The sequence below is a fragment of the Arachis ipaensis genome, chromosome B1 (assembly GCF_059453495.1).
Source record: "Arachis ipaensis isolate K30076 ecotype BB chromosome B1, ASM5945349v1, whole genome shotgun sequence".
NCBI classification, from domain to species: Eukaryota; Viridiplantae; Streptophyta; class Magnoliopsida; order Fabales; family Fabaceae; genus Arachis; species Arachis ipaensis.
In genome coordinates, this window is record NC_142436.1 from 141,060,589 (window position 1) to 141,085,689 (window position 25,101).

The window sequence follows — 25,101 nt, forward strand, 5'->3', positions numbered from 1 at the left end:
GAATAGATTGAAAGGTGGTTGTTAAAATTTGTTGTAACCTTAAATTTTTTTCGCTGTTGATGGATTGAAATTTGTAAGTGTAAGTTTTTTATTCTAAACTTTTATTGCAATGACCAATTTTTAGTTTTCTGCCTTGCTTCTTCTTTTATTGAAGTTCCACCCAGATAGTAGCCAGTCGATACTCAGAGAGCAGAGATAAGATCTCTAACTAGCTTTGAGTGTTGGGTTACCTTTTCATGGATAATCTCTCGCTTCGAATGAACTTTAGACACAGATCATTGATTTAAACCAACAGCTTATTCTGTACAAAAGCATTCTCTGAATTTAAGGATGAATTTTCTTGCTGATTATTTTGTTATAATTTAGAAGTTAGTTAAAAAAAATTTATTTTATAAAATTTTAATAATAAAAAATGAATAAATTATTATGTCAAATTATAAACTTCTGAATTTTATTAATTAAGAAATTATTGAATTTGTATATTTAAAATTGTATATTGAATTTTTAATAATTGTATTATATATTTAATAAAACCGGTTCAACTCCGGTTAGACCCCGATTGGACCATTGAACCATTGAACCTGTCACCTGATCGGTTCAATGACCAGTCCGGTTCTCGCAACCTTGGTAGTTATGTCCATGTGTATAAATTGAGCTGAATTAATTCGATTTACAAGGATACTAACGTATATAAATAAGAGCTGAATGTGAATTCCTCATCATAGTGGGACTCACAATGGCTAGTGATGATAGCTTTTTAGTTCTGGTCTACTACAGATGGTCGATTAAGAAAAAAATGCGATCTGGAATAAAATTTACTGATAAGGATCCACTGAGTATTTTTCTCAAACTTTCTAGGAGTTTCAGCGAGTTTCAGAATACTATAATCGAAAAACTGGGGTTGAATGGCGTGAAACAGGTGGAAAAGTTATTCTATAGAATTCTGATTTTCGTGTTGCATGATGGTATGCAGTACAATTCGTTTGTCATAGACAGTAATGAAAATTTGCAAGTTTTGTTCCATTGTCGTCGCCAGTTTCCCGAGTTCTGAGCTATTGGCCAAGCTTGTAAATGTGGTCTATAGTTCAGGAGGTTCGAACCATAATCGTCAATCTTCAGCAATGCCAGCCGACTCCAGTTCGAGGCCACTTGGTGTAACGATCCAATTTCTGGTATGTCATGATCATACCAGAAACTGAACGCTACCAATTTGCTTTCCTTAACTTTAGCTAGTATTTATTATATGAGTATGATTTGTTGTTAACATATTGCTATTTTACGGGTAACTTTTTTTTGAAAACGTTTAACCTAACGTCCGAATTGATAAGCGGAATCTTTCATGACCAATTGACAATTAATAACATGTAAAACAGTTATATAACAACATTCAGTTATCCATCCTTTATTAGAGTATAGATTATAGATTTGAGTTAAAACACCCCTAGATAAAGCTAGATAATAACTATATATATATATACAACATCCCAGGCCCTGACCTGTTCAAGAAGTCCCTAAGCTAGCGCCCAGACTAGCCTAGACTCTATACTCACCTAATCCCTCTAAACTACAAAAGTGAGGGAAAGTACGTTCTAGGTCTTCAAAACTTGAGTCAGGTGGAAAGTCATCAAAAGGCGGAAGATCTTCTACCACTCCTCTGCACGATCATACGTCGCCAAGAGCTTCTCTCTAGTACTTCATTGAGTGGCCACATAACAGCAACATCGTACAGAGGACTTAGGCTAGAGTTTATGGATAAACGAGGTGTAGATGTCGGCTAGTCTCATGGTATATACATATAAAAAATTAATGGAGTTCACCCTAGACTCAGAAGACTACCTAGAGCAGATCCTCTTTGTAGAATGATCATCAGCACACTAGGAAAGGGTACTCATGCTTCCATCTGAAAGGGAAGGGAGAGAAGGGGTAAGAACTTGGGAGTTCTTAGTAGGGTTGGGGTTATTAGTTAAGTTCATTAATTCTAGGTTGTTTAGCAGATAAATAGCAGAATACAGAGAAGCAATAGATAGAAGATACAGATAACTAGAGAAAATAGAGAAAACAGAAAGCAGAACACAAACAAAAGAATACAAGAAAATAAACATAGACACAGAGAATAGAATACAAACAAAAAAAAGCATACATTCATACAACAATCATAACAGAAAAAATGCACAACCAAGTATGATGGATGTCTAGCCCTAGTGCAGGTAATGAGCTCAGTTGTCGGTTACATACCTGCTCCCGACGTTACCCGGAGTCCTTTGACCAGGTAAGGCTTTCCTGTTGGCAATACCCATCGCAAAAGTCCTTTGACTTGCGGGGCAATCCACTACAAGAGTCCTTTGACTTGCAGGGCAGAACTAGTTAACTTATATTTGCCCAACACACTCACTGTAAGAGTCCTTTGACTTGCAGGAGCATATGTTAGTTATATGTGTTCTCAATACCTCTGTAAGAGTCCTCTGACTTACAGAATATCATTATAGCTAAGTATCCCAGGAAAGCATTCTCAGTGGTCACACCACCATCTATCTGACTGCCTCAATGCAGCAGATGAGCATACAAATATATCTGGAGTTGCCTTAATGCAACAAATGACCTTTCAACAGGCCCTCTGCTTGTTCCCTAATCTCTTTATCATATTACTCTATTCTCTTTGTCTTTTTACTCTTCTCTGATTACTTTTTTTTCTTTGTCTCTTTACTCTGCTCTGGTTTCTCTGTTTAACGTATATATTTATAGCTTATGTAAATTTCGGTATGAATAGTTAGTCTGTCCCAAGTATAGGTTCATTAAGTCTATACTGAAACTGTTTAACTTTTCATATTATACCTAACCCTAGGCATAACTAAAATAATAACTATGTTGCTCCTAGTTTGTTCACTAATCACCATTTGTTTTTGTCACTAAAACTTTACCGACTTTTTCTTCGATTTTTATCTTTTCTTCAACTTTTTATCTTTCTTTTATCTTTGTCTCACTAATATGTTATTACCACTCCTTAAGTATTTTATGAAGGTAATTATGAGATTCTGCGCTTAAAGTTGTCTTTCTAAAGTTTTTACGAAAAATTGTATTTTTCGTATTATTTTATTATTAAATTTTTGAAATTTACCCTTTCTTACCTTAAAAGTTATATAAATTTACTTTTTACCCCCATAACTTTTAATATTTTTACTTTAAGCTCCTAACTTTTAATATTTATAATTTTACCTCACAAACACCAAAATAATTACAACCTTGCCCTTTTTAAGATCTAAAAGCTGTTCTTCATCATACTCAAAGTGTTTTTCATAAATTTTTCAGATTCTTTCTTTGTTTTCACCCGTTTTTCAATCTTTTCAATAACCAATTTTTATTAAAATTCATAATAAATTGGCAGCCACTAAAGCCCCATATTTTTCACTTGATTTTAACACAAAATCAACCCAAATTTAAGGGTTAGGGTTCGAAATTCCAGCAACCACAAGAACATGCATTCATAGCTTGAATATCATTAAATTTTCACCAAAATTTCAACAAGAATCACTCATATAAACAATCAATTTCAAGCATAGTCAAACCATATCATAATCACACAACTCAAACATAATTAATCAAGATTAATTTCACCAAACTCTACCTCCTTTGCAGCTGCCAAAAGTTGAACCAAGAACAAGCTTCTGAAAGCACTTTTACGCCTGATTTAACATCAAAAACAACTTTAGAACCATATGAACTATGAAGGCTGAAGCTTCATGATGATGAAAATAAGGTTTTCCTCACCTTAAGGTAGCTAGAAATCACGTTTTCTTAGAGCCTATGGGGATTGAACAAGAAATGCTAAGAGAAAACATGAAGAAAACATCATCAGCTTGAGTTTCCACCATGGCCAAAACTTCAAGGAGGAGGAGCAGCCATCATACCTTGATTTACTCCTTGAAAATTGACATAAAAATGAAGAAGAGGAAGAGGTGAACACTTTGGTCGGATTAGATTTTTTATAGGGGTTTAGTTTGAGAAAGAACGGAGGTTGAAGTTTGAAGCTTTCATGGATGTTCTTCCATTTTCTCTCATGAAATTTCGAATTCTAACTTGTCTTGGAAGAAAAAGTTGATGGTAATGATGAGCTTAGGGAGCCATGGGGTTAGGATAAGCATTATCCTAAAGTTTGATGTAAAAATATCTGAAGAAAGGATAATAATTATTAAAACTAGATGTATTAGAATACAAGTGTTTCTTATTTTTCTCTTAAGAAACCTTTGCTTGGAGAGCAAGAAAGAAAATATATGGTGGCTATCCCTGGGAGAGCCACGTGTCATAGGGTGCTGAATCATCAGAATTTAATAATAAAATATTATTTTGAAGATAATTACTAAAACTATATACATTAGATTACACTACTAAAAGATAAACATGAGCTTTACTAGTATACATGATACTAGTAACAAGATAATCATGAGAATAAAATATGTATGATGAAGCATTAGCATTGTTAAGTTCGTCTAAGAATGTGGGTATTATAAATTAATGGTAGATTTCTAACTCAGTTATTATATTACTAAATATATATATCAACATTAATCATAGCAGAGGAAATAATAATATAATATTCTGAATAAAATAATAATATATGAATATTATATTAATATAATTTTTCTCTCGAAATTCGAGACCGTCTCTTCACATAGAGACTAACCACGGAAATCAGAATTTTGAAATTCGGATCCGAAGTGGCTCAAAAACACAATTTTTCACGACATGCATTCTTAGGTCAGGAGAGGTGTCTGATGCAGTCAAGCTGCTGACTCAGCAGCTTGATGACACAGCACCTGCGCAGTGGAGGTGATTATATGCACTAAAATTCCATAAAAATTCTATTTGATCCTGAAATAGCACCATTTCTTCGAGGCTAAGCCGTTACACTTGGTGCCACATCATTTGTACTTGTGATTGCACCTGAGACATTTTGGTTGCATCTCCGTCTTTCGCAGTTGATCTAAACCGCAATCATGATGAAGAAGTAGGTGAGAATCGACCCTTCAGTAAGCTTGCTATTGCCAAGGCCAGTACTCCTATTACGGTCCCGGTTTTCGAGGAGGGTGGAGCTCCGGATGGAGTCGAGGATGAACTACGAGATGATGATGATATGGATCTTGCCACGATTGCTGATGTTGACATCGCGAGGAGTACTCCAGCCGGCGGTGGTGGAGCATCTAGTTCAGAAACTCATCAGCACCCCTCGCACTTTACAACTTTGAACTTCGATGCCATGATATAACAGGGGTTACCGAGAGTACCTTCTTGATTTGGGGTCAGAGATGCACAAGATATAAGAGCTCTGACTGAGTTCCAAGTTGGGCAGCAGTTTCAGGATAAAAAGGAGGTCATGTTAAGTGTGAAGACTTATAGCATCCGCCGTGGAGTTGAGTACAAAGTGTTGGAATCTGATCATTGCAAGTACCATGGGAAGTGTAAGGACTTTGGCAATGGGTGCACATGGTTGATTCAAATAAGTCTTCGCTAGCGCAGGAGTATTTGGGAGGTAAAACGGTACAATGGACCTCATACTTGTCTGGCCACCTCGATATCTAGTGATCACAAGATGCTTGATTACCATGATATATCGGCTTTCATACTGCTTATGATTAGAGCTAATGTTGTCGTGTGGATCAAGGTACTGTAGAATACGACAGAGACACATTTCGGTTTTAGAATGACATACAGGAAGGTTTGGTTGGCTAAGCAGAAGGCTGTTGTATAGATTTATGGAGATTGGGAGGAGTCATATAATGAGTTACCGCGGTGGGTATTGGTTGTACAGATCACGATATCAGGTAGTGTTGCAGTGCTGAGGATGAGTCCTGTACGAGTTGGTGGCAAGTCGATGAGTCATCAGCTTATTTCCATCGGCTCTTTTGAACATTACCACAGTGTATTAAGGCCTTCTAGCATTATAAGCCATTGGTTAGTGTTGACAGGACCCATTTGTACAGCAAATACAGGGGTACACTTCTCATGACGATTGTTTAAGACGACAATTCCAATATCATTCCTGTTGCATCTAAGTGCACGTCACCATGAACTTGTCGATGCAGTTCGCAGGAGGTAAAACATCCAGTAGCTCCTCAAACCATGAACCATGCTGGGCAGCCACTGTAGATGTATCTCTCAAAGTCCATGAGGCATCCGTTGGCGTACTAACCATTGAGCGGGAGCCCTAACTGGTATGCTACATCTTGCAGCGTAAACGTGCACTTCTCGAATGACATGTGAAACGTGTGCGTCTCCGAACACCATCTCTCTATGAATGCACTCACAAATAGCTCATCCAACCTAAACCAAGTCTCATTCAGCCTTGCAAGATGGTATAAACTAGCCATCTGCAAATACGGCATGATCCTGTCATTCAGGGACATACCGTGTTGCCTTCTCATGCTGGTGATACAGTAGTGGATTGCACAATAATAAAAAATTGTTTATAAGAACCATAACAAAACAATGTCCCTGAAGGAATACTAAATAATGCATGACCTAATTGGAAAAAAAAATCCTAAACCCAAACATATAATCTTACATGTTTAACTAAAAGAAAAAAATGCTAAATCTAAATGCGCGTAACACGAAAACTCTAATAAAAATTTAAATTTAACTTATAAAACATATCGCAATCATCAATCACTATTATGACTGCTACTGTTGAGTTAAAGTGAATCATAACTAAACTAATTTTCACTACATAATACAATATAAAATTAATAACTTGAAAATTCTAACAGAACCTTCAGTCACTACTCTAACTAATATTTATAAGTAGCATTTTGAATTTTCAAAATCTAGCCAACTACTAAATCACTACTTCTAACCACTATATTTTAAAAATTAATTTTCTAATTCCTAACTAAGGTTTATAAACAACTACTAGAAGAAGCATGTTAACATCACTAGCATTACTAACCTATGATGGAAAAAATATTTTCATTCACTAACCTCTTTATGGACGACACCAGCAATATGAACGACTCCATCCAACCGATAAATACAGTTTGGATCGTCATCTATGTGTTCAGATTTAAATTTGGTAAGGTTATTGCCAAAATTTTCTATCACGTTGGTTTTTGGTAGTGGGGGAGAAAGTGATTTGTAATTCGAAACAATTGAATTCAAATTCAATATATAGGTGTAGTATTAGTAAAGCGACTCTATTGGCTTCGATTTACCTATATTATTCACTGGCTATAAAATCGAAGCTGTCACATTCGATTTAGTAGGAACGTAAATCGAAACTACTTATTTCGATTTACTATGAGTTCAATTCGAAGCCCATTGATTCGAATTGCCATGTGCTAGTCAAAACAACGTATACATAATCTGCTATAGGGTGCAGTGGATTATGCTACTCATATTTTTTCATAAACCGTTAGACCCCGCAACGGTTTATGCATGGTCTAGGTTTTTCAAAAACTGTGACACCCTTTAGTAATTTCTGTATGGCACGAATTTTAACATAATCTACGCTACATTGTAGCAGATTACATACAAACTACAAACCGCTACATCCTGTAGCGGTTTATATAGATTTAAAACAAGACAAAGATGTAATCTGTTTCAGAAAGTTGTAATTGTGTATATTTAAAGCCTAATAAGTTTATTTATGTAACTTGCCTTAAAATATATAATTTTTAACAAATTTTTCAATAAAAATTTAACTGATTCAACAAAATTTTTATGTTTAAATCAAATCCGTTAAATAACCGATTTAGTCCGATTATCAGAATCACGGTCTTTTTAGTTTTTACACAAGTAAAGCAAGGGAATAATTAATACTCCCTCTCCCTCAAATTAAATGATTTCATGTGCGATTGTTTGTAATTTGTAGTTGCTTCATTTTCTTCAATTTTTCTGCAGTAAGATGTATGTCTGCAACTTTAATTTGTTTCTACTTTCTAACTTGGGTCATCTAACTCCTCAAGCAATATAAGAAGCTTTGAAATGAACTTTGGAACGTGTTAATGGTCAGCAGTCAGCAAAACGCTACCATGTAGTACATGCATGTTTTATAAGTTACATGATCCTTGAATCCAAACTATTCAAATCATAACCATCGACTGAGGTTAAAAATTCTTAGTCTAATAAAAGGAACTCCCCTCTATAACCAACTCTTGGGGTTCAAAATTTCTACTATATATTAAGTAAAATATCCTCATAAGTTTTGCTTGTTAAGGTTGTGAAATGGGTTTCTAAGTGTTGGTATATTAAGGAACACGTCTTAACCAGTGGATGTAAAATTGTTGCTTTTAACTACTGTGTAAGATTTCCTAAAATTTGAAGAAAAAATTAAATGCAGAAGAAAGAGCGCGTCTAAAAATTTAGAAGAGACATCTGAATCAAGTGAAATAACTAAATAAGTATAAAACCATCAATGATCAATGTTAACATGCTAAATAATGTGAAAATTAGTAAAGCTAATTTTAGAAAATAAATAAATAAATAATAACTAAATAAAATAAAAGGTAATAAACAATTGTAGTTTATAACTTTAGAATTTTAATGGTTGAAAAAGAGAAGAATTATATACCTCTAATTGACGGATGGTTCATATTGAAAAGACTCACCTATAAATTGAGTTTTTCATTAATTCATTTCAATCAAGTCATCCAGATAGAATAACATAATATTTCTTTGAGTAGTTTTCTCCTATATATGTAGAGAAAAGTGTGTTCTCATTTTATCAAGAGAGAGTGTTATTGTAGTCTCCTTGTGATAGAGAGAAGTTGTAATTCTCAAAGAAAGTTATTCAATTGTTTCCATATTTTATACAAATTTCTAATTTTTCATCTCTATATTTTGCTGTGTCATTTGTCTGGTACCTAACAGTGGTATCAGAGCCAAAGGTTGCTGATTAATATTTTTTTCGCTGCGAGTTACCGTCTAAAAAAATGGCAGCAAAGTATGAAATTCAAAAATTCAGTGGGAGTAATTTTTCCATATGGAAATTGAAGATAAAAGCCATTGTGAGAAAAGACAATTGCGTGACAGCAATTGAAGGTAGACCCACTGGAATTACAGATGAAAAATGGAAGGAGATGGACAACAATGTTGTTGCAAACTTACACTTGGCACTAGCTGACTCAGTTTTATCAAGTGTAGCAGAGAAAAAGATAGCAAAAAAAAATTTGGGATGCTCTCACCAAATTATATGAAGTCAAGTCACTTCATAATAAGATATTCTTGAAGAGAAGACTTTATACTCTTCGAATGAGTGAGTCCACATCAGAAATGGATCACATCAAGAATCTAAATACGCTATTTTCCCAACTCTCATAGTTGAAATATACCATAGCAGAAAACGAACGTGCAGAGCTCTTACTTCAAAGTTTACCAGATTCATATGATCAACTTATTATTAACTTAACTAATAATGTTTTGACTGATTATCTTTCTTTTGATGACATGGCTGCTGCGGTTCTTGAAGAAGAATCTAGGCGCAAGAATAAGGAAGATAGATTAGAGAACTCAAAACAACCAGAGGCTTTGTTTATGACAAGAGGGAGATCAATGGAGCGTGGTTCCAGTGGGAGTCAAAGTAGACCAAAGTTACAAAGTAAGAAGCAGGTCAAATGCTACAATTGTGGTAAGAGAGGACACTTCAAAAAAGATGGTTGGAATAAGAAGAGTATAGTGAAGGTTCCAGAAGGATCAAGTTCTCAAGGATGTGTTGCGAGCACCTCTGATGATGGAGAAATCCTGTATGGCGAAGTAACAATTAGTTCTAAAGGCAGCAAACAACTCACTGATGTTTGGATTGTTGATTCAGGAGCAACTTGGTACATGACTCCTCATCGTGATTGGTTTTGTACATATGAACCTGTCTTGGAAGGATTGGTGCTTATGGGAAACGATCATGCCTTAGAAATTGTTGGAATGGGTACTGTCAAAATAAAAATATTTGATGGTTCTATTCGTTCATTTCAAGGGGTAAGACACGTGAAAGGCTTGAAGAAGAATTTGCTGTCGATTGGACAATTGGATGAACTTTGTTGTAAGACCCATATTGAAGGTGGGATCTTGAAAGTTGTTAAAGGAGCTCTTATGGTAATAAAAGCAGAAAAGATTACAGCAAACCTATACATGCTTGTGGGAGATACTTTACAAGAGGCAGAGGCATTAGTTGCTTCATCAAGCCAAGAAGAAATGACTATGACATGGCATTGCAAATTGGGCCACATGTCAGAACGAGGCTTGAAGATTCTTGTAGAACGTAATCTCATTCCCGGACTCAAATCGATAAACTTACCGTTTTGTAAGCACTGCGTTACAAGCAAACAACATAGATTGAAGTTTGGTAGATCAACTGCTCAGAGCAAACACATATTGGAGTTGATTCATTCTGATATGTGGAAATCACTGGAGATGTCCCTAGGAGGAGCAAAATATCTTGTATCATTTATTGATGATTACTCTAGGAGGCTATGGGTGTATCTGATCAAGAAGAAGTCAGACGTGTTTGCGATGTTCAAAGAGTTTAAAACAAAGTTAGAACTTGAATCTGGAAAAAAGATTAAGTGTTTAAGGACAGATAATGGAGGAGAATATGTCGATGGTGACTTTCTAACATTTTGCAAGCAAGCAGGTATTCAACGGCAATTCACAGTTGCATATACTCCTCAGCAAAATGGTGTAGCAGAGCGAATGAATAGGACTCTCCTAGAAAGAGCACGAGTTATGTTGCAAACTGCAGGTTTAGCTAAGTCTTTTTGGGCAGAAGCTGTTAAAACCGCCTGTTATGTGATAAATCGGTCACCATCAACTTCAATTGGGTTGAAGACACCAATAGAGATGTGGCAAGGTAAGTCACCTAATTATTCTTCTTTACATATATTTGGTTGTCCTGTGTACGTGATGTACAATTCCTAGGAAAGAACAAACTTGGACCCAAAGTCTAGAAAATGTATATTCTTGGGTTATGCTGACGGATTTAAGGGGTATCGCCTGTGGGATCCCACTGCCCGCAAGGTAGTTGTCAATAGAGATGTGATATTTGCAGAAGATGAATTACAAAAAGAACAAGAAAATGACAGCACTGTTAAAGAGATAACCACTGTTTAAATAGATGAAAAATACAGAGAAGGTGATCTTTCTGAAGCAGAAGCACAGCACGAAGAACAAGAAGCAGAGGCCAATGACATAGAAGTTCGTCGATCCACTCGACAAAGAAGAACACCATTATGGAACTCAAATTATGTTTTGACAAACCATGATGCACATTGTCTTTTGACAGAAGATGGAGAGCCAACAAATTTTATGGAGGCTATTTGCAATCCAGACACTTCTATGTGGATGACAGCAGTGCAAGAAAAAATTGAGGCATTACATAGAAATCATACCTGGAAACTTGTTGAACTTTCAGCAGGTCAGAAAGCCATTGGTAACAAATGGGTTTACAAGATCAAACGAGATAGTAATGATCAGGTGGAACGATATCGTGCAAGATTGGTTGTCAAGGGATATGCTAAGAAAGAAGGTGTTGACTTCAATAAAATATTTTCTCCAGTGGTGAGACTAACTACTATTAGAGTAGTTTTGGTTATGTGTGTTGTATTTGATTTACATCTAGAGTAATTAGATGTAAAGACTGCTTTTTTTATGGAGAACTTGAAGAAGAGATATATATGCTCTAACCAGAAGCTTTTGAAGAACAAGAAAAAGAAAACTTGGTTTGCAGGTTAACTAAATCTCTGTACGGTCTAAAGCAGGCGCCAAGGTGTTAGTACAAGAGATTTGATTCTTTCATTATTTGCCTTGGATACAACAGACTTAGTTCAGATCATCGTACCTAGTATAAGAGGTCTGGTGATAATGATTTCATCATTCTGCTGTTGTATGTGGATGACATGTTGGTGGTAGGTCCCAACAAAGATCAAATCCAAGAATTGAAGGCACAGTTGGCTGGAGAGTTTGATATAAAAGACTTGGGACCAGCAAACAAGATTTTAGGGATGCAAATCTACCGAGACAAAAGGGATAGGAAGATTTGGCTATCGCAAAAGAATTATTTGAAGAAGATCTTGCAACACTTCAACATGTAAGAATGTAAGCTAATTTCAACCCCACTTCCTATGAATTTCAAATCATCCTCAAGTATGTGCTCTAGTAGTGAAGCAGAGAGGATGAAAATGTCTCGAGTACCGTATGCATCAGCGGTGGGAAGCCTTATGTATGCCATGATCTGTACAAGGCCAGATATTGCTCAAGCAGTTGCGGTGGTAAGTCGATTTATGGAAAATCCAGGTAAAGAGCATTGGAATGTTGTTAAGAGGATCTTGAGATACATCAAAGGGACCTCGAATGTTGCATTATGTTTTGGAGGATCGGAATTCATTGTCAATGGATATGTCGACTCAGACTTTGCAGGTGATCTTGATAAACGAAAATCTACTACAGGCTATGTGTTTACACTTGCACGAGGAGCTGTGAGCTGGCTATCTAAATTACAAACTGTTGTAGCTTTATCTACTACAGAAGCTGAATATATGGCAGCTACACAAGCATGCAAGGAAGCTATTCGGATCCAAAGGTTGATAGAAGAACTCGGGCACAAACAACAGAAGATTTTTGTGTATTGTGACAGTCAGAGTGCCTTGCACATTGCAAGGAATCCTACCTTTTATTCAAGAACAAAATACATTGGAGTACAATATCACTTTGTTCGGGAAGTAGTAGAAGAAGGAAGTGTTGATATTCAGAAGATTCACACTAAAGACAACCTAGCAGATGCCATGACAAAATCAATCAACACAGAAAAGTTTGAATGGTGTAGATCCTCATACGGCCTATGGAATGCATGAGCAACATGAATTTTGAAAATTTATCAAAATTAGCTTTAAGTGGGAGATTGTGAAAATTAGTAAAGCTAATTTTAGAAAATAAATAAATAAATAATAACTAAATAAAATGAAAGGTAATAAACAATCGTAGTTTATAACCTTAGCATTTTAATGGTTGAAAAAGAGAAGAATTATATACCTCTAATTGACGGATGGTTCATATTGAAAAGACTCACTATAAATTGAGTTTTTCTTTAATTCATTTCAATCAAGTCATCCAGATAGAATAACATAATATTTTTTTATTAGTTTTCTCCTATATATGTAGAGAGAAGTGTGTTCTCCTTTTATCAAGAGAGAGTATTATTGTAATCTCCTTATGATAGAGAGAAGTTAATTCTCAAAGAAAGGTATTCAATTGTTTTCATATTTTATACAAATTTTTAAATTTTTATCTCTATAGTTTGCTGTGTCATTTATCTAGTACCTAATAAATAAGTAAAAGTAAAACATGACAACAAAACTAAGATTTTGGCGCAAAATATGATAAAGGAACCAGATAGTAACTTGCTTTGGTGTTGGGGAACATTTTATTATTTTTTATCTGTATATTTTTTTCTATTTTTTGATGTACTCTAATTTTGTTTTGTATTAATTTTTTTTATTTTTTATTCTGACTTTGTAAAATTTGTAATTGTAATTATTATATATTATGTTTATTATCAAAATTTTGTATAATATAAATTATGATCCTATAAAAAAAAGACAAAATAAATAAAAAATTAATTATAAGTAATAATAGAGCCATAAATAATAAAAATTTATAGTCCAAAATAATACTAAATGAAAAAGTACTGACAATACTAAAAAAATTATAGAATATTTTCTTTTTATCTAATATTATAAAATTTATAGTACTCTCTTTTATATTTTTATTTTTTATTATATTTATTTTATTTATATGATAAATAGTATTTATATTATTTTTGATAGTATTCTAATTTTGCATGTATACAAAAAAATTATTTAAATTGATGTCTCTTTTAGTAATTTTCATCTAAAAGTGATTTTGAATAGTATAATCTACACAACATTTATTTTACTATAATCAATTTTAATATAAAGATTAGCAAACATAAATCATGTTAGCCCAAACTTACTTTTTATCAAAATAAATTTTATGAAAATTCCCGTTTATAAACTGTAATCTAAACACACACATTTATTCTACTAAATGGACAAATGCATCTCATGACTCATTGTTTCGTAGATAGGATATTTAAATAAAGAGAGATGCTATATGTAATTTTCATTTATATTTTTTTTATTCTTTAATATTAAATAATTAAAAAATATAAAATAAAACCAAAAGTTATTTTTTAATATAAAAGAAATATATGTAAAAATTAATATAAATATTCGGGCAAAATACTATAATAAGCCAACGTCAATCCAAATTTACCTATATGAGCCAAAATGAAAATCGATACAGCAATGAGCCAGATCATATTTTTATGTAATTCGAACCAGGCTAGTTCGAACTTCATCTTCAAATAATTCGAACCAGAGCGTTCGAATTTCAAAGAAAAAATTGAATGTAAATCGAACCAGACTGGTTCGAACTACGTATACAAGTAATTCGAACCACTCCAGTTCGAATTATGGGGAAATGAGATCTTCAGGTAATTCGAACCACCCTGGTTCGAATTACGCTTAAGCTAGGTTGTTAGTAATTCGAACCACCCTGGTTCGAATTACTAGTGATTGGGCTATATAAGGAGTTCGAATCAGCCTCATTCGAACCATTCTCAACTTCCCCTGCCCCACCAAATCTCAGAGAAAACGACCCAGATTCTCTCCGAGAAAGACCTGAACGAAATACTCTGCTCATGGGGGACGATCCGGCACGGTTATATCGCTTGGACGGAGTCGCCCATATAGCTGGGGTCATCAACGAAGAGGTTAGTACGGAAATAACTTTGTTTTACCGGTACATGTGAGTTAGTGGTTTGGCATGCGGGTTAGATGTTGGTTTAGTTGGTGGTTTATTTTAGCGGTTTATGTTAGTGATTTCTGTTAATGGTTTATGTTAGTGGTTTTTGTTAGTGGTTTATGTTGGTGGTTTATCTTAGTGGTTTATCTTAGTGGTTTATGTTAGTGGTTTATCTTAGTGGTTTATGTATGTGGTTTATGTAAGCGGTTTACGTTAACGGTTTACGTTAGTGGTTTATGTTAGTGGTTTATGTAAGCAGTTTAGTTGTGGTTTTATAATGTTAGATCTTTCATGTCAGTAGGCTATGGTGGTTTCTAATTTAAGTTTCTTATGCAAATGGTTCTCGTTCTTGGATTTTTAAGCGGCTATACATAGTAAGATTTTTTGTTTTAGGGATTATCGTGTTAATTATGTTTGTCACCGGTAATTAAGTTGGTTCTAATAATGCGGTTCATTTCTTCCGCAGCCTCAGCGATGCATCAGGAGCATGCGGCGGCAGCAGGGCATGGTCCTGGACGACAGATACGTTCCGTACCTGCAGATGGCTGGTCTTTACCATCTTGCAAGGCTGAACGATAGATGGTTCCGTTTGGACGAGGCCCTTGTCAGTGCGTTTGTTGAGCGATGGCATCCGGAGACGCACACGTTTCATATGCCGTTCGGAGAGTGCACGATCACACTGCAGGACGTGGCATACCAGCTGGGTTTGCCAGTGGACGGGCGTTACGTCAGCGGCTGCCTATCAGAGTTCCATGTCTACATCGAGGGTGGCCGTCCAGCCTGGGTTTGGTTCGAGGAGTTGCTTGGAGTGGTACCTCCTCCTAGCCAGGTTCAGAAGTACGCGGTCAACTGCAGCTGGTTTCAAGAGACGTTTGGTGAGTGCCCGGAGGGAGCTTATGAGGATACTGTGCGTCGTTATGCCCGTGCGTACATCATGATGTTGTTGGGCACGCAGCTTTTTGAGGACAAGTCGGGCAACCGCGTTCACATCAGATGGCTTCCGTTTGTAGCTAGGCTGGAGGAGATGGGGACCTACAGCTGGGGTTCTGCAGCACTGGCATGGTTGTACCGGTGCATGTGCCGTGTGGCGAACAGAAATGTTATCAAGCTAGCGGGCCCACTTCAGCTACTTCAGTCATGGATTTTCTGGCGATTTCCTCGGTTTAGGCCTGCAGGATTTGAGACGTTCAGCTGGCCATTGGCCTCGAGGTACTTTACTAATCTTTGTCTATTTCAATTTACTACACATAACCGCGTGTTCATTCATAATGTATTGGATACCCTAAGCACACATATAAGTAGCGGTAACACATGTGCATGTTGCAGGTGGTCAGGTTACATCCCTTCCAGTAGCGAGAAGGGTCCTAGGGTTCAGACGTGGAGGCTCTAGATAGACCGGTTGCAGGATAGAGAGGTCAGTATGTTACTTAATAAGTATTTTTATTTAACCACGATTTACGAGTTGGGATCACGAGTTGCCCTGACATTGTATCGTTCTGGGTGCAGTTTATCTGGATGCCGTACAGTAGCCCCGACGTACTTCAGGTCGTGCATCCCGAGGTTTTGGAGCCTCGGCATATGGTGCTGTGGCGGTCTGTTACATCGCTTATCTACTTTGCCGTCATAGAGTGGCATCAGGTAGACAGGGTTCTTCCGCAGTTTGGAGGGGTGCAGCCCCGTCCACAGGCCGCCCTGAACATCGACTTTCTGATGTCGAAGGACGGCAGAGGCGGCGATCGATGGTTCCCGTCCCATTTGCAGAAGTGGCATCAATATTGGGACGATCGTACGGAGAGCGTGCTGAGATTCGATGTTGTTGCTAACCCTGGTCCGTCACATCAGTTCTTGGATTGGTGGAGTCAGCACGGGAAGAGGTTTTTGTCTCTGGATCCGCAGTTGGGCGATCCGAGAGCCGTTGCTATTCCTGTTGAGGCCTCACAGCGGGGAGCTGGGCGAGTACCTGAGATGGATCGGCCTGACGACGTGCCGGACAGGAGGCGGGTTGATAGGAGAGCTCGCGTGGGCACACGTCGTAGCCAGCGTGACTGGGGATGGCTTGAGCGTGCTGTGGAGGCTGGCGACGAGGCCGGCCCCGCTAGGGGTTGACGACGACATCATCCTGGCAGAGGTAGAGGGCGTGCTGCGGTTCATGCCGCTGCACCTGACCCTGAGGACGATGACGATGATCAGCATGGGCCCGAGGGCGGGGATGGTGCAGGGGCGGCTGCAGTTGCTGGTGGTAGTACCCAGGATGGGGTTCACGGAGGTGAGTGGTATGGCTCCGGGATGGGTGACGGGGCTGAGCCTAGTGACGCTGGACTTGGGTCCGGTCCTTTTGGACATTACTTTGTTGGAGTACCCACCGACGACCAGCCTCAGCAGGACGGTACTCCATGGGTTATTCCCGGATCACAGTGGCAGGACTTCCTTGGGGCAGATACGCTTGATGCGGACTTCGGCAGTCCACGGTTTCTAGCGGAGATTTCGGCTATCATGCAGGAGGACGAGCCGGGCAGGAGGCGTCCTCAGACCCCTGGCACGCAGGCACCCTTAGATGTTGATCTGAACGAGCCTGCTACGACACCTGTTGGTGACCAGTTTGGTTTGGGAGGTACCCCACATTCCGCTTACACCGCTGCATCACAGTCCGTCGCCGGGCCGTCTGCCGCACCACTCCATTTTACGCCACCCGCACAGCCTGCCCCGCATGAGGACGCAGATGAGATAGAGGATGAGGAGCCCTTTATCCGCAGAGGTCAGAGGCCACGGGTTCCCCGTCGTTGTGGGACAGGCTCCCACTTGTTTAGATGATTTACATTTCATGTATTTTGGACGTTAGGGTTCACTCATGTACCAGACCGATGTGGACTACTGTTGTTACTTTAGAGCTATTTTTCCTTGTTGTTTCCTCATCTTATTGTACTTAAAAATCTGTTATTTACCTACTGGATTAGTGACTATGTATTATCATTGAATCATATAACACTGTAGTTATCAACTTTTGCAGTCATGGGATTTCTAACCATATTCAAATTCAGATGCAACTTTTTCATTACTCGAAGGTAAAAAGATAAACAGATTACACAAGTCATCTTACATAACAAGTAACAGGAAAAATAAAATCAATGAACACTAACAATAACAAGATCGCTACTACTGGCCCCCCGTGTGAGACGGTCCTCCAAGCTGTGGGCAACTCCTGCGGGTGTGTCCGGGTTGGCGACAAAGGCCACACCTCTTTGGCCGATTCGGATCTGCCTCGTCCATGTTCGTCCGTATCCTAGTGGATCTCGGACGACCCTCTCTCGCACGCCTCTTGGCAGGGTCCGGGATCACGGTTGGCCCGTCGTAAGGTGGCCAGAATCCCTCCGGTATCGGCGGTGTGAATCCCATCTGGTACACACGGAACACTGATCTAATCTGATACACGCTGTGAACATAAGAGGACCAGGTAACCCGTGAGTAGGCGCAGCATGCAAGTACGTGCTGGCACGGGAAATGAAGTGCCTGGAAGTACCCGCAGTCACAGGTCCGGGACGCAAGCGATACTCTGTAGGTACCCAATGAGAAAGAGCCCGTCGGAGTGGTCTCGGCTACGGTGAACTCGGAGTTATCCCGGTCATACAAAGTCACCGTGAAGCACCTCGAATTCTTCAAGTTGGCCTCTATACACTTCACCAAGTACTGACTGAATTGCTGTCCGGTTCCCATCTGGGCCTCAGCCTCTCTACCCTTGCGAACAAAGAGTTCCGCAAGCCTTCCATATGTTGCCTTCACCAAAGAGCAAACAGGGAGGTTTCTGACACCCTTTAGGATTGAGTTCACACACTCCGAGATATTCGTCGTCATGTGACCGAATCTCCGTCCCTCGTCACGATGCTGAGTCCATAAGGAATAATCAATCCGGTTCGCCCACTCACACATCGCCGGGTCTTCAGACCGAAGAATATCAAACCAGTAATCAAACTCAACCTCGGTCTTGGCATATGCGGCATTCACTAGGAGCCTATGTGCATCCTTGCCCTTGAAGGTAAGGGCAAAATTAGCCGCTACGTGTCGAATGCAGAATGCACGGTATGCAGATGGAGTTAACCAACCTCCGTCCGGAGCCTCAAGCGCAGCCTTTATGCCGTTATGCCTGTCCGATATAACCAGAAGACCGGGCTGCGGTGTCACGTGCTGTCTAAGGTGGGAGAGAAAGAATGACCAAGACTCTGCATTCTCACCTTCTACTAGTGCGAATGCAACGGGTAGAATGTTGGAGTTCCCGTCCTGTGCAATCGCGATGAGCAAAGTACCCCCGTACTTCCCATACAGATGGGTCCCATCAATGCTAACTAAAGGCTTGCAATGGCGAAATGCCTGGATGAGCGGTGGAAACGTCCAGAAAAGTCTGTGGAAAAAAGCTTGAGACTCGTCTACTTGTCCACTAACTCGAACGGGACTCGTCCGTAGGATTGCAACAGTACCGGGCATCGTCAACTGGACTCCCAAAACCCACCTGGGGAGCTCGTTGTATGACTCATCCCAGTCACCGTATACGAGGGCAATTGCCTTCTGCTTCGCCATCCAGACCCTCCTGTAAGTCGGCCTAAACCCGAAGTGTGCTGCCGTGGCATTTAGGAGCACCTTGATGCTGACGGATGCATCAGCCCTAACCATTGGCATAACGAACGCGGAAATCACATGATAATCCAAGCTCCTATGGTCACTCGAGATGGAGGTCGCAAGACAAGTGTGAGGTCCATTGTACCGCTTGACCTCCCAAATGCCCTTGCGCTTCCGCAGACTCAGTCGAATCAACCATGTGCACCCATTCCCAAACTCAGAACACTTGCCCACATAACGGCGATGATCAGACTCCACAACCTTGTACTGTACCCCTCGCCGGATGCTGTAAGTCTTCACACTTAACAGGGCCTCGTCTTTATCCTGAAATTGCTGACCAACCTGGAACTCTGTCAAACCAGCAGTCCCTTCAGCATCTCTAGCTCCGAATCCAACAGAGTGCCCTGAAACACCCTCTTGCCTCATGGCATCTAGGTCCAAAGAGAAAAAATGTGGTGGATACTGCTGTGTGCCAGAACTAGAACCACCGACTACCAATGCAGGCTCAGTCGCTCCAACCTCGTCGCCGCTGTCATCCTCAATCATATCCGGCTCGACGTCGTCCTCCTCTACATCACCCAACACTCCGTCACCGACGCCAACCGGTGGAACTCCCTGTAAAGCGTTCGGCAGAATATCAACTGATCCTACCACGTCGCCTACTCCATCATTCAGATCAACGGCAAAAGACGGGGAGGCGACTGGTTCGACCGCTGGCTCGTACACAGGGACGGACGAAGAAGCAACGGCAGGCCTGGAACTCGAACCGGCTGCCGCTGCTTCAGTGGTGGCATTCCGGTTCGAACCCCCTGAGCTGGATACCACATCAACCAACTTTGCCAACAACTCTGGTGTCCTAACCTCGGGAAACTGCCTCAGACATAGAAACATGACTTGCAGGTCCTCATCACTACCAATCGTGAAGCAATCATACTTCACCGTATCCTGCAAGACAGTGATTGGAATGCGATAGAAAAACTTCTTCACTCGCTTCGCACCTTCCAGACCAAGTTTCATCAGCACAGATCTAACAAGATCATCATAGCTCGTCGTTGGTTTCACGACAATACAGAGAGGATCCTTAACTCAGGTTGTGTAATTCGAACCAGCCTGATTCGAATTACTTGATGCAGCTTCTCCCCATATAATTCGAACCAGAGTGGTTTGAATTATGTGCTACGTTTTCCTCCCAAGTAATTCGAACCACACTGGTTCAATTTACTTGAATAAATTTGTCTCCTCATAATTCGAACCACTCTGGTTCGAATTACTTATGAATAGAGTTCGAACCACACTGGTTCGAATTATATAAATATAGAGTTTGACTCATTACAGAAACGAATTTCACTTTGGCTTATTTAAGTAATTTGCAACTTCTCTTGGTTTATTCTAGTTTTTTGTTCTAAATATTCTCTTAAATAAAACATAAAACTACCGAGTCTATGATGGACAATCACGTGTACTCACCAGTATACTGTACTATAAGGCTATTGAAGAGGGTCACAAGAGACAAATCAAAATCCATTGCACGGATTAGAGGTACATTCCTTCCATTTGTCTTTGATATTACACTTATTAATTTTTTATTGTTACTAATATAAGAATCGCATTGCTTTGAATCGTGCAAGACCGCAAGGAGTCTTGTCCATAATTTTTTAGTTAAAATGTATAAATTTAAAAAGAAAAAGCATGAGAGAAGGGAAGCCTAGTCAGTTGTGAGGTTGGAAGCAGCGGTGATTAATTGTCTAAAGTATAACATTGGGAGATAACAAAATATTTACATCTTGCTTCCAATTATTCTTGCCTTAAGTGCCTGGGATTAGTAGTATTATAGCTGCTTAAAAACGCAGCTCACAGTCTCACACCTCTCCAATTATATGCATAATGCATTGCATTCTATAGATGCAGCTGATGAAATAATGTGGCTATGTGATAGTTAATGAGTTATATAATTCATAGATTATCTTTTACTATGTTATGTAAATTCATCCCAATTATTATCTTTTGCAATTTTTTTCTTATTTAGCAAAAGGAAATTGTTTGACAGGATCATGACTATGTCATATAAATATATTTATTATTTTAGAAAAAAGAGGTACTCTGCTCATCTGCTGCATTCTGGAAAAAGCTAGAGCCAGGTTTCGTGAGGCAGAGTGCTACATTCCTAGACAGAGCAGAAACTACTGTTGGATCTATTTTTATCAGAAAATAATAAATGACGAGGATGGCAATCCTTGTCAGTTAGCAATACATTACCATAGCCACGTTACGCCATTCATTAACATTAGTAAATACCAATTAATAATAATCATAGCAACACCAAATACCAAATGCCAACTGCACTTTGAATGAACGAGGCATTATTATTTTCGTTAAACATAAACAAAGAACGCGTTATCGTTAAGGGTAGCGAAACTGAAGACGGATTAAAATGACGAAAGTGACCCTAGGGGAATAAAGCGAAGTGAGCAGCGATGAGGCTTCAACTCAAATGGAGGGATGCTGCCTGTGGTGGGAGCAGAAGCAGTAGGCTTTGGCCCTTTGTACAGTAATGACTGGCGACTTTTTAATTTACAAAAAGGCGTGCCTCTTCCTCGATTCGTCGTGCCTTCAATTCTATCCAATCAATCCCAATGCCCCCCCCATCTTCTCTGAGACCAAAATACCCCTATTCGTCTTCTCCTCTTCTCTTTTGTAAGGAACATTAACACTCAAGCTACTGTTAGTTAGAGTTGCGAGGGAAAGGGAGAGATGGCGAAGACCACTACTCCTAATGCAACGACGTCGTTTCAAGTGATCAAACCGGAACTCTACGCACATAGTCCAGTCCACTACGCCGTCGCTTTGGGCGACCACACCACACTTTCTAGAATCATCTCAAACCTTCCGCGCCTCCCCGATCCTTCCCTAATTCATACTGAATCTGACTCGCTTGCTCAGGAACGAGTCGCCGACCAGATTGCCGCCGTTCTAGACCGCCGCGACGTCCCCAATCGTGAAACGCCTCTACACCTAGCTGTTCGCCTCAACGACCTCTACGCCGCCCGCGCACTCGCCACCGCTGGCGCCGATGTTTCGCTCCAGAATTCATCTGGCTGGAACGCACTCCAAGAAGCGCTCTGTCGCCGCGCCTCCGAGATCGCGCTCGTTCTCCTCCGCCTACATCACCGTAACGCGTGGTCCAAGTGGCGCCGCCGCCTCCCCCGTGTCATCGCCGCTCTCCGCCGCATGCGTGACTTCTACATGGAGATCTCTTTCCACTTCGAGAGTTCTGTTATTCCCTTCGTAGGCAAGATTGCTCCATCCGATACCTACAAGATCTGGAAGCGCGACGGAAACCTCCGCGCGGATACCTCCCTCGCTGGCTTCGACGGCCTCAAGATCCAGCGCGCCGATCAGAGCTTCCTCTTCCTCGGCGATGGCGATCACGTGCACGACGTTCCCTGTGGATCGCTTCTCGTTCTGAACCGCGACGAACGCAAGATCTTCGACGCATTCGAGAACGCAGGAGGACCGATGAACGAGTCCGAAGTAGCTGGATTCTGCGCGCAGACTAGCGTTTACCGTCCCGGCATGGACGTCACGAAGGCGGAGCTGGTAGGAAGGACGAATTGGAGGCGACAGGAGAAGACGGAGAGCGTTGGAGAGTGGAAAGCTAAGGTGTACGAAGTGCATAACGTCATCTTCAGTTTCCGGTCACGGAAAGTTGCCGGCGTAGACTCTGACGTTGCAGGGAGTGAACAGGTACTGCCATTGGAGCTGGACGAAGATGAAGACGGTTTTCTAGTTGCAGAGAATCCAAGCTTCGGGTTCCCAATGCCGGACAAGAGAAGGCACAGTAGCTTCGTTCGTGAAGAGAGGGAGTGGGTTCCCCTCGGGAGGAAAAGCGTGGACCTACCGTCGCTGGCGGCTCCTCCTCCAAGAAGGTCATCGTCGAGTTTAAGCGTAGCGGCGCCGCCTCAGACTAAGGAGAAAGAGACGGTGAGGAGTCTGCGGCCTTCATTGTGGCTGACGGAGCAGTTTCCGTTGAAGACGGAGGAGCTGCTGCCGTTGCTGGACATTCTGGCCAACAAAGTCAAAGCGGTGAGAAGGCTCAGAGATTTACTCACAACCAAGTTTCCACCGGGAACGTTCCCCGTAAAGGTAAGGGCATTATTTGAATTTGATGCGTTGTTCATGTCCAAATCAGTCTTTTTAGACAAATCAGATTCTGTTTTGGATTTTTTTCCCTTTTGTTATATTATTATTTTTTAGTATTTCCTCTTTAGTCTTTATTACTGAGCCTGGGTGGGTCTTTTGATGGTATCAAGCAACGGCTTGACTTGACATGAGCACCATTCGATATATGAAATCTGAACTTCTGAAGAGAAGCTTTGGTGGGACCAAGTGTGGTCGGTGATGACTCTCTTTTGAATCAACGGTGACGGATCGTGTGGGACCCTATCATCCAAGGGTGCATGGTTGCATGGTTCCTTCCATTCCAGGGTCAATGGCGCACTGGTCCCGCGCCAAAGTATGTCGTGGAATTGCTTAGTTTTTGTTGTTTGGTGTCTCTTCCTTTTGTTTAGCATATTGTAACTTGTAATTCAATATTCTACGTTGAGGAGGGCCATGTCAATGTCGGGTGGTTGACCATCTTTGATTAAATACTTTCACTGTTTCGCATGCACCTAGCTTGAGAATGAATATTATGGTGTTTGATTTTATTTGACTGGGTTTTCTGTGGGGTCAGGTGGCTATACCGGTTGTCCCTACGGTGAGGGTGGTGATAACGTTCACAAAGTTCGTGGAGCTTCAACCTTTGGAGCAATTCTACACTCCGTTCTCGAGTCCTAGGCATTTGGTGAGTGCGGAAAAAGATGATCAACAACAGAAACAAGAAAGCCGCAAGTCATTCTCCTCCTCCTCCTCATCGGCAGCAACCGCGTGGCTGAGACGAAATAATAGCCATTCGGGTAGTAAGCAGCAGCAACGAAATTGTTCTTCGTCGGCATTAGATTCGGACCCTTTTGCCATTCCCGCAGGATACACATGGACCAGCGTGGAAGACAAATCGCGGAAAATGAACAAGTCCAAGTCTGTGAGGAAGTCCAAGTAACCCTAAGGGGAAAACGACAAAACATACAAACACAATACAATTCTACTAGGCTGGAAGATGGATCCGAAGAGGCCGGGGACATGAAAGAATACGTAGGTGGTATATATCCTAATTATTTAGTTAATTAGGTGCTTATAACGCCCTTGTTGCCTTCAAATTGTAGATAACCCGTCTAATTCTTTTACCTTTAATCAACTTGGGTGTGGCGGTTGGGGGATGGTGTTTCTGTTAATAGATGGTGGATTTGGCGGGCAATTAAAATTAAGTAGAGCTACATTTCTAGAACTTTTGTTTTGTCTCTCTATTGAACTGCAATTATATATATACATTCTTTTCTTTCAATATGTCAATTCTGCATTCGGAGCTTGGGGGAATGGAAAGAGTTAAGCTTATTTTCGGCTAAGTTGCAATCACAATTATTCCTTTCTTGACGTGAGGTTAATGTTATTTATATTTAAAATAATGTAATATAACCCATCATTATTAAGGCAGAAGTCAACTCCAAGATAGAGCATGAGTGTAAAGATTAGTTCAAGAATTGGTTGTCACTGGTGTAACAGAATCTAGCATATATTAGTGAGATACATACTCATTCA

At 40.1% G+C, this 25,101-nt stretch overlaps 1 protein-coding gene and 1 pseudogene across 1 annotated transcript; both read left to right on the forward strand.

The window, feature by feature from the left end:
• The first annotated feature begins 16,764 nt into the window (after positions 1-16,764).
• LOC148578641 (uncharacterized) lies at positions 16,765-17,610 on the forward strand (annotated as a pseudogene).
• Positions 17,611-21,728: 4,118 nt separating this feature from the next.
• On the forward strand, positions 21,729-24,847 carry LOC107636223 (uncharacterized). Its single transcript, XM_016339751.3, has 2 exons — positions 21,729-23,550; positions 24,140-24,847. Exons 1-2 carry the CDS (start codon positions 22,159-22,161, stop codon positions 24,503-24,505), a joined length of 1,758 nt encoding a protein of 585 aa, XP_016195237.1. The 5' UTR covers positions 21,729-22,158; the 3' UTR covers positions 24,506-24,847.
• The last annotated feature ends 254 nt before the right edge of the window (positions 24,848-25,101 follow it).

Bases quoted from the DNA above. Each gene is read 5' to 3' on its own strand.
- LOC107636223 (XM_016339751.3), top strand. From the start codon at position 22,159: ATGGCGAAGACCACTACTCCTAATGCAACGACGTCGTTTCAAGTGATC. The intron at 23,551-24,139 runs GTAAGGGCATTA...CTGTGGGGTCAG, and splicing joins CGGGAACGTTCCCCGTAAAG to GTGGCTATACCGGTTGTCCC.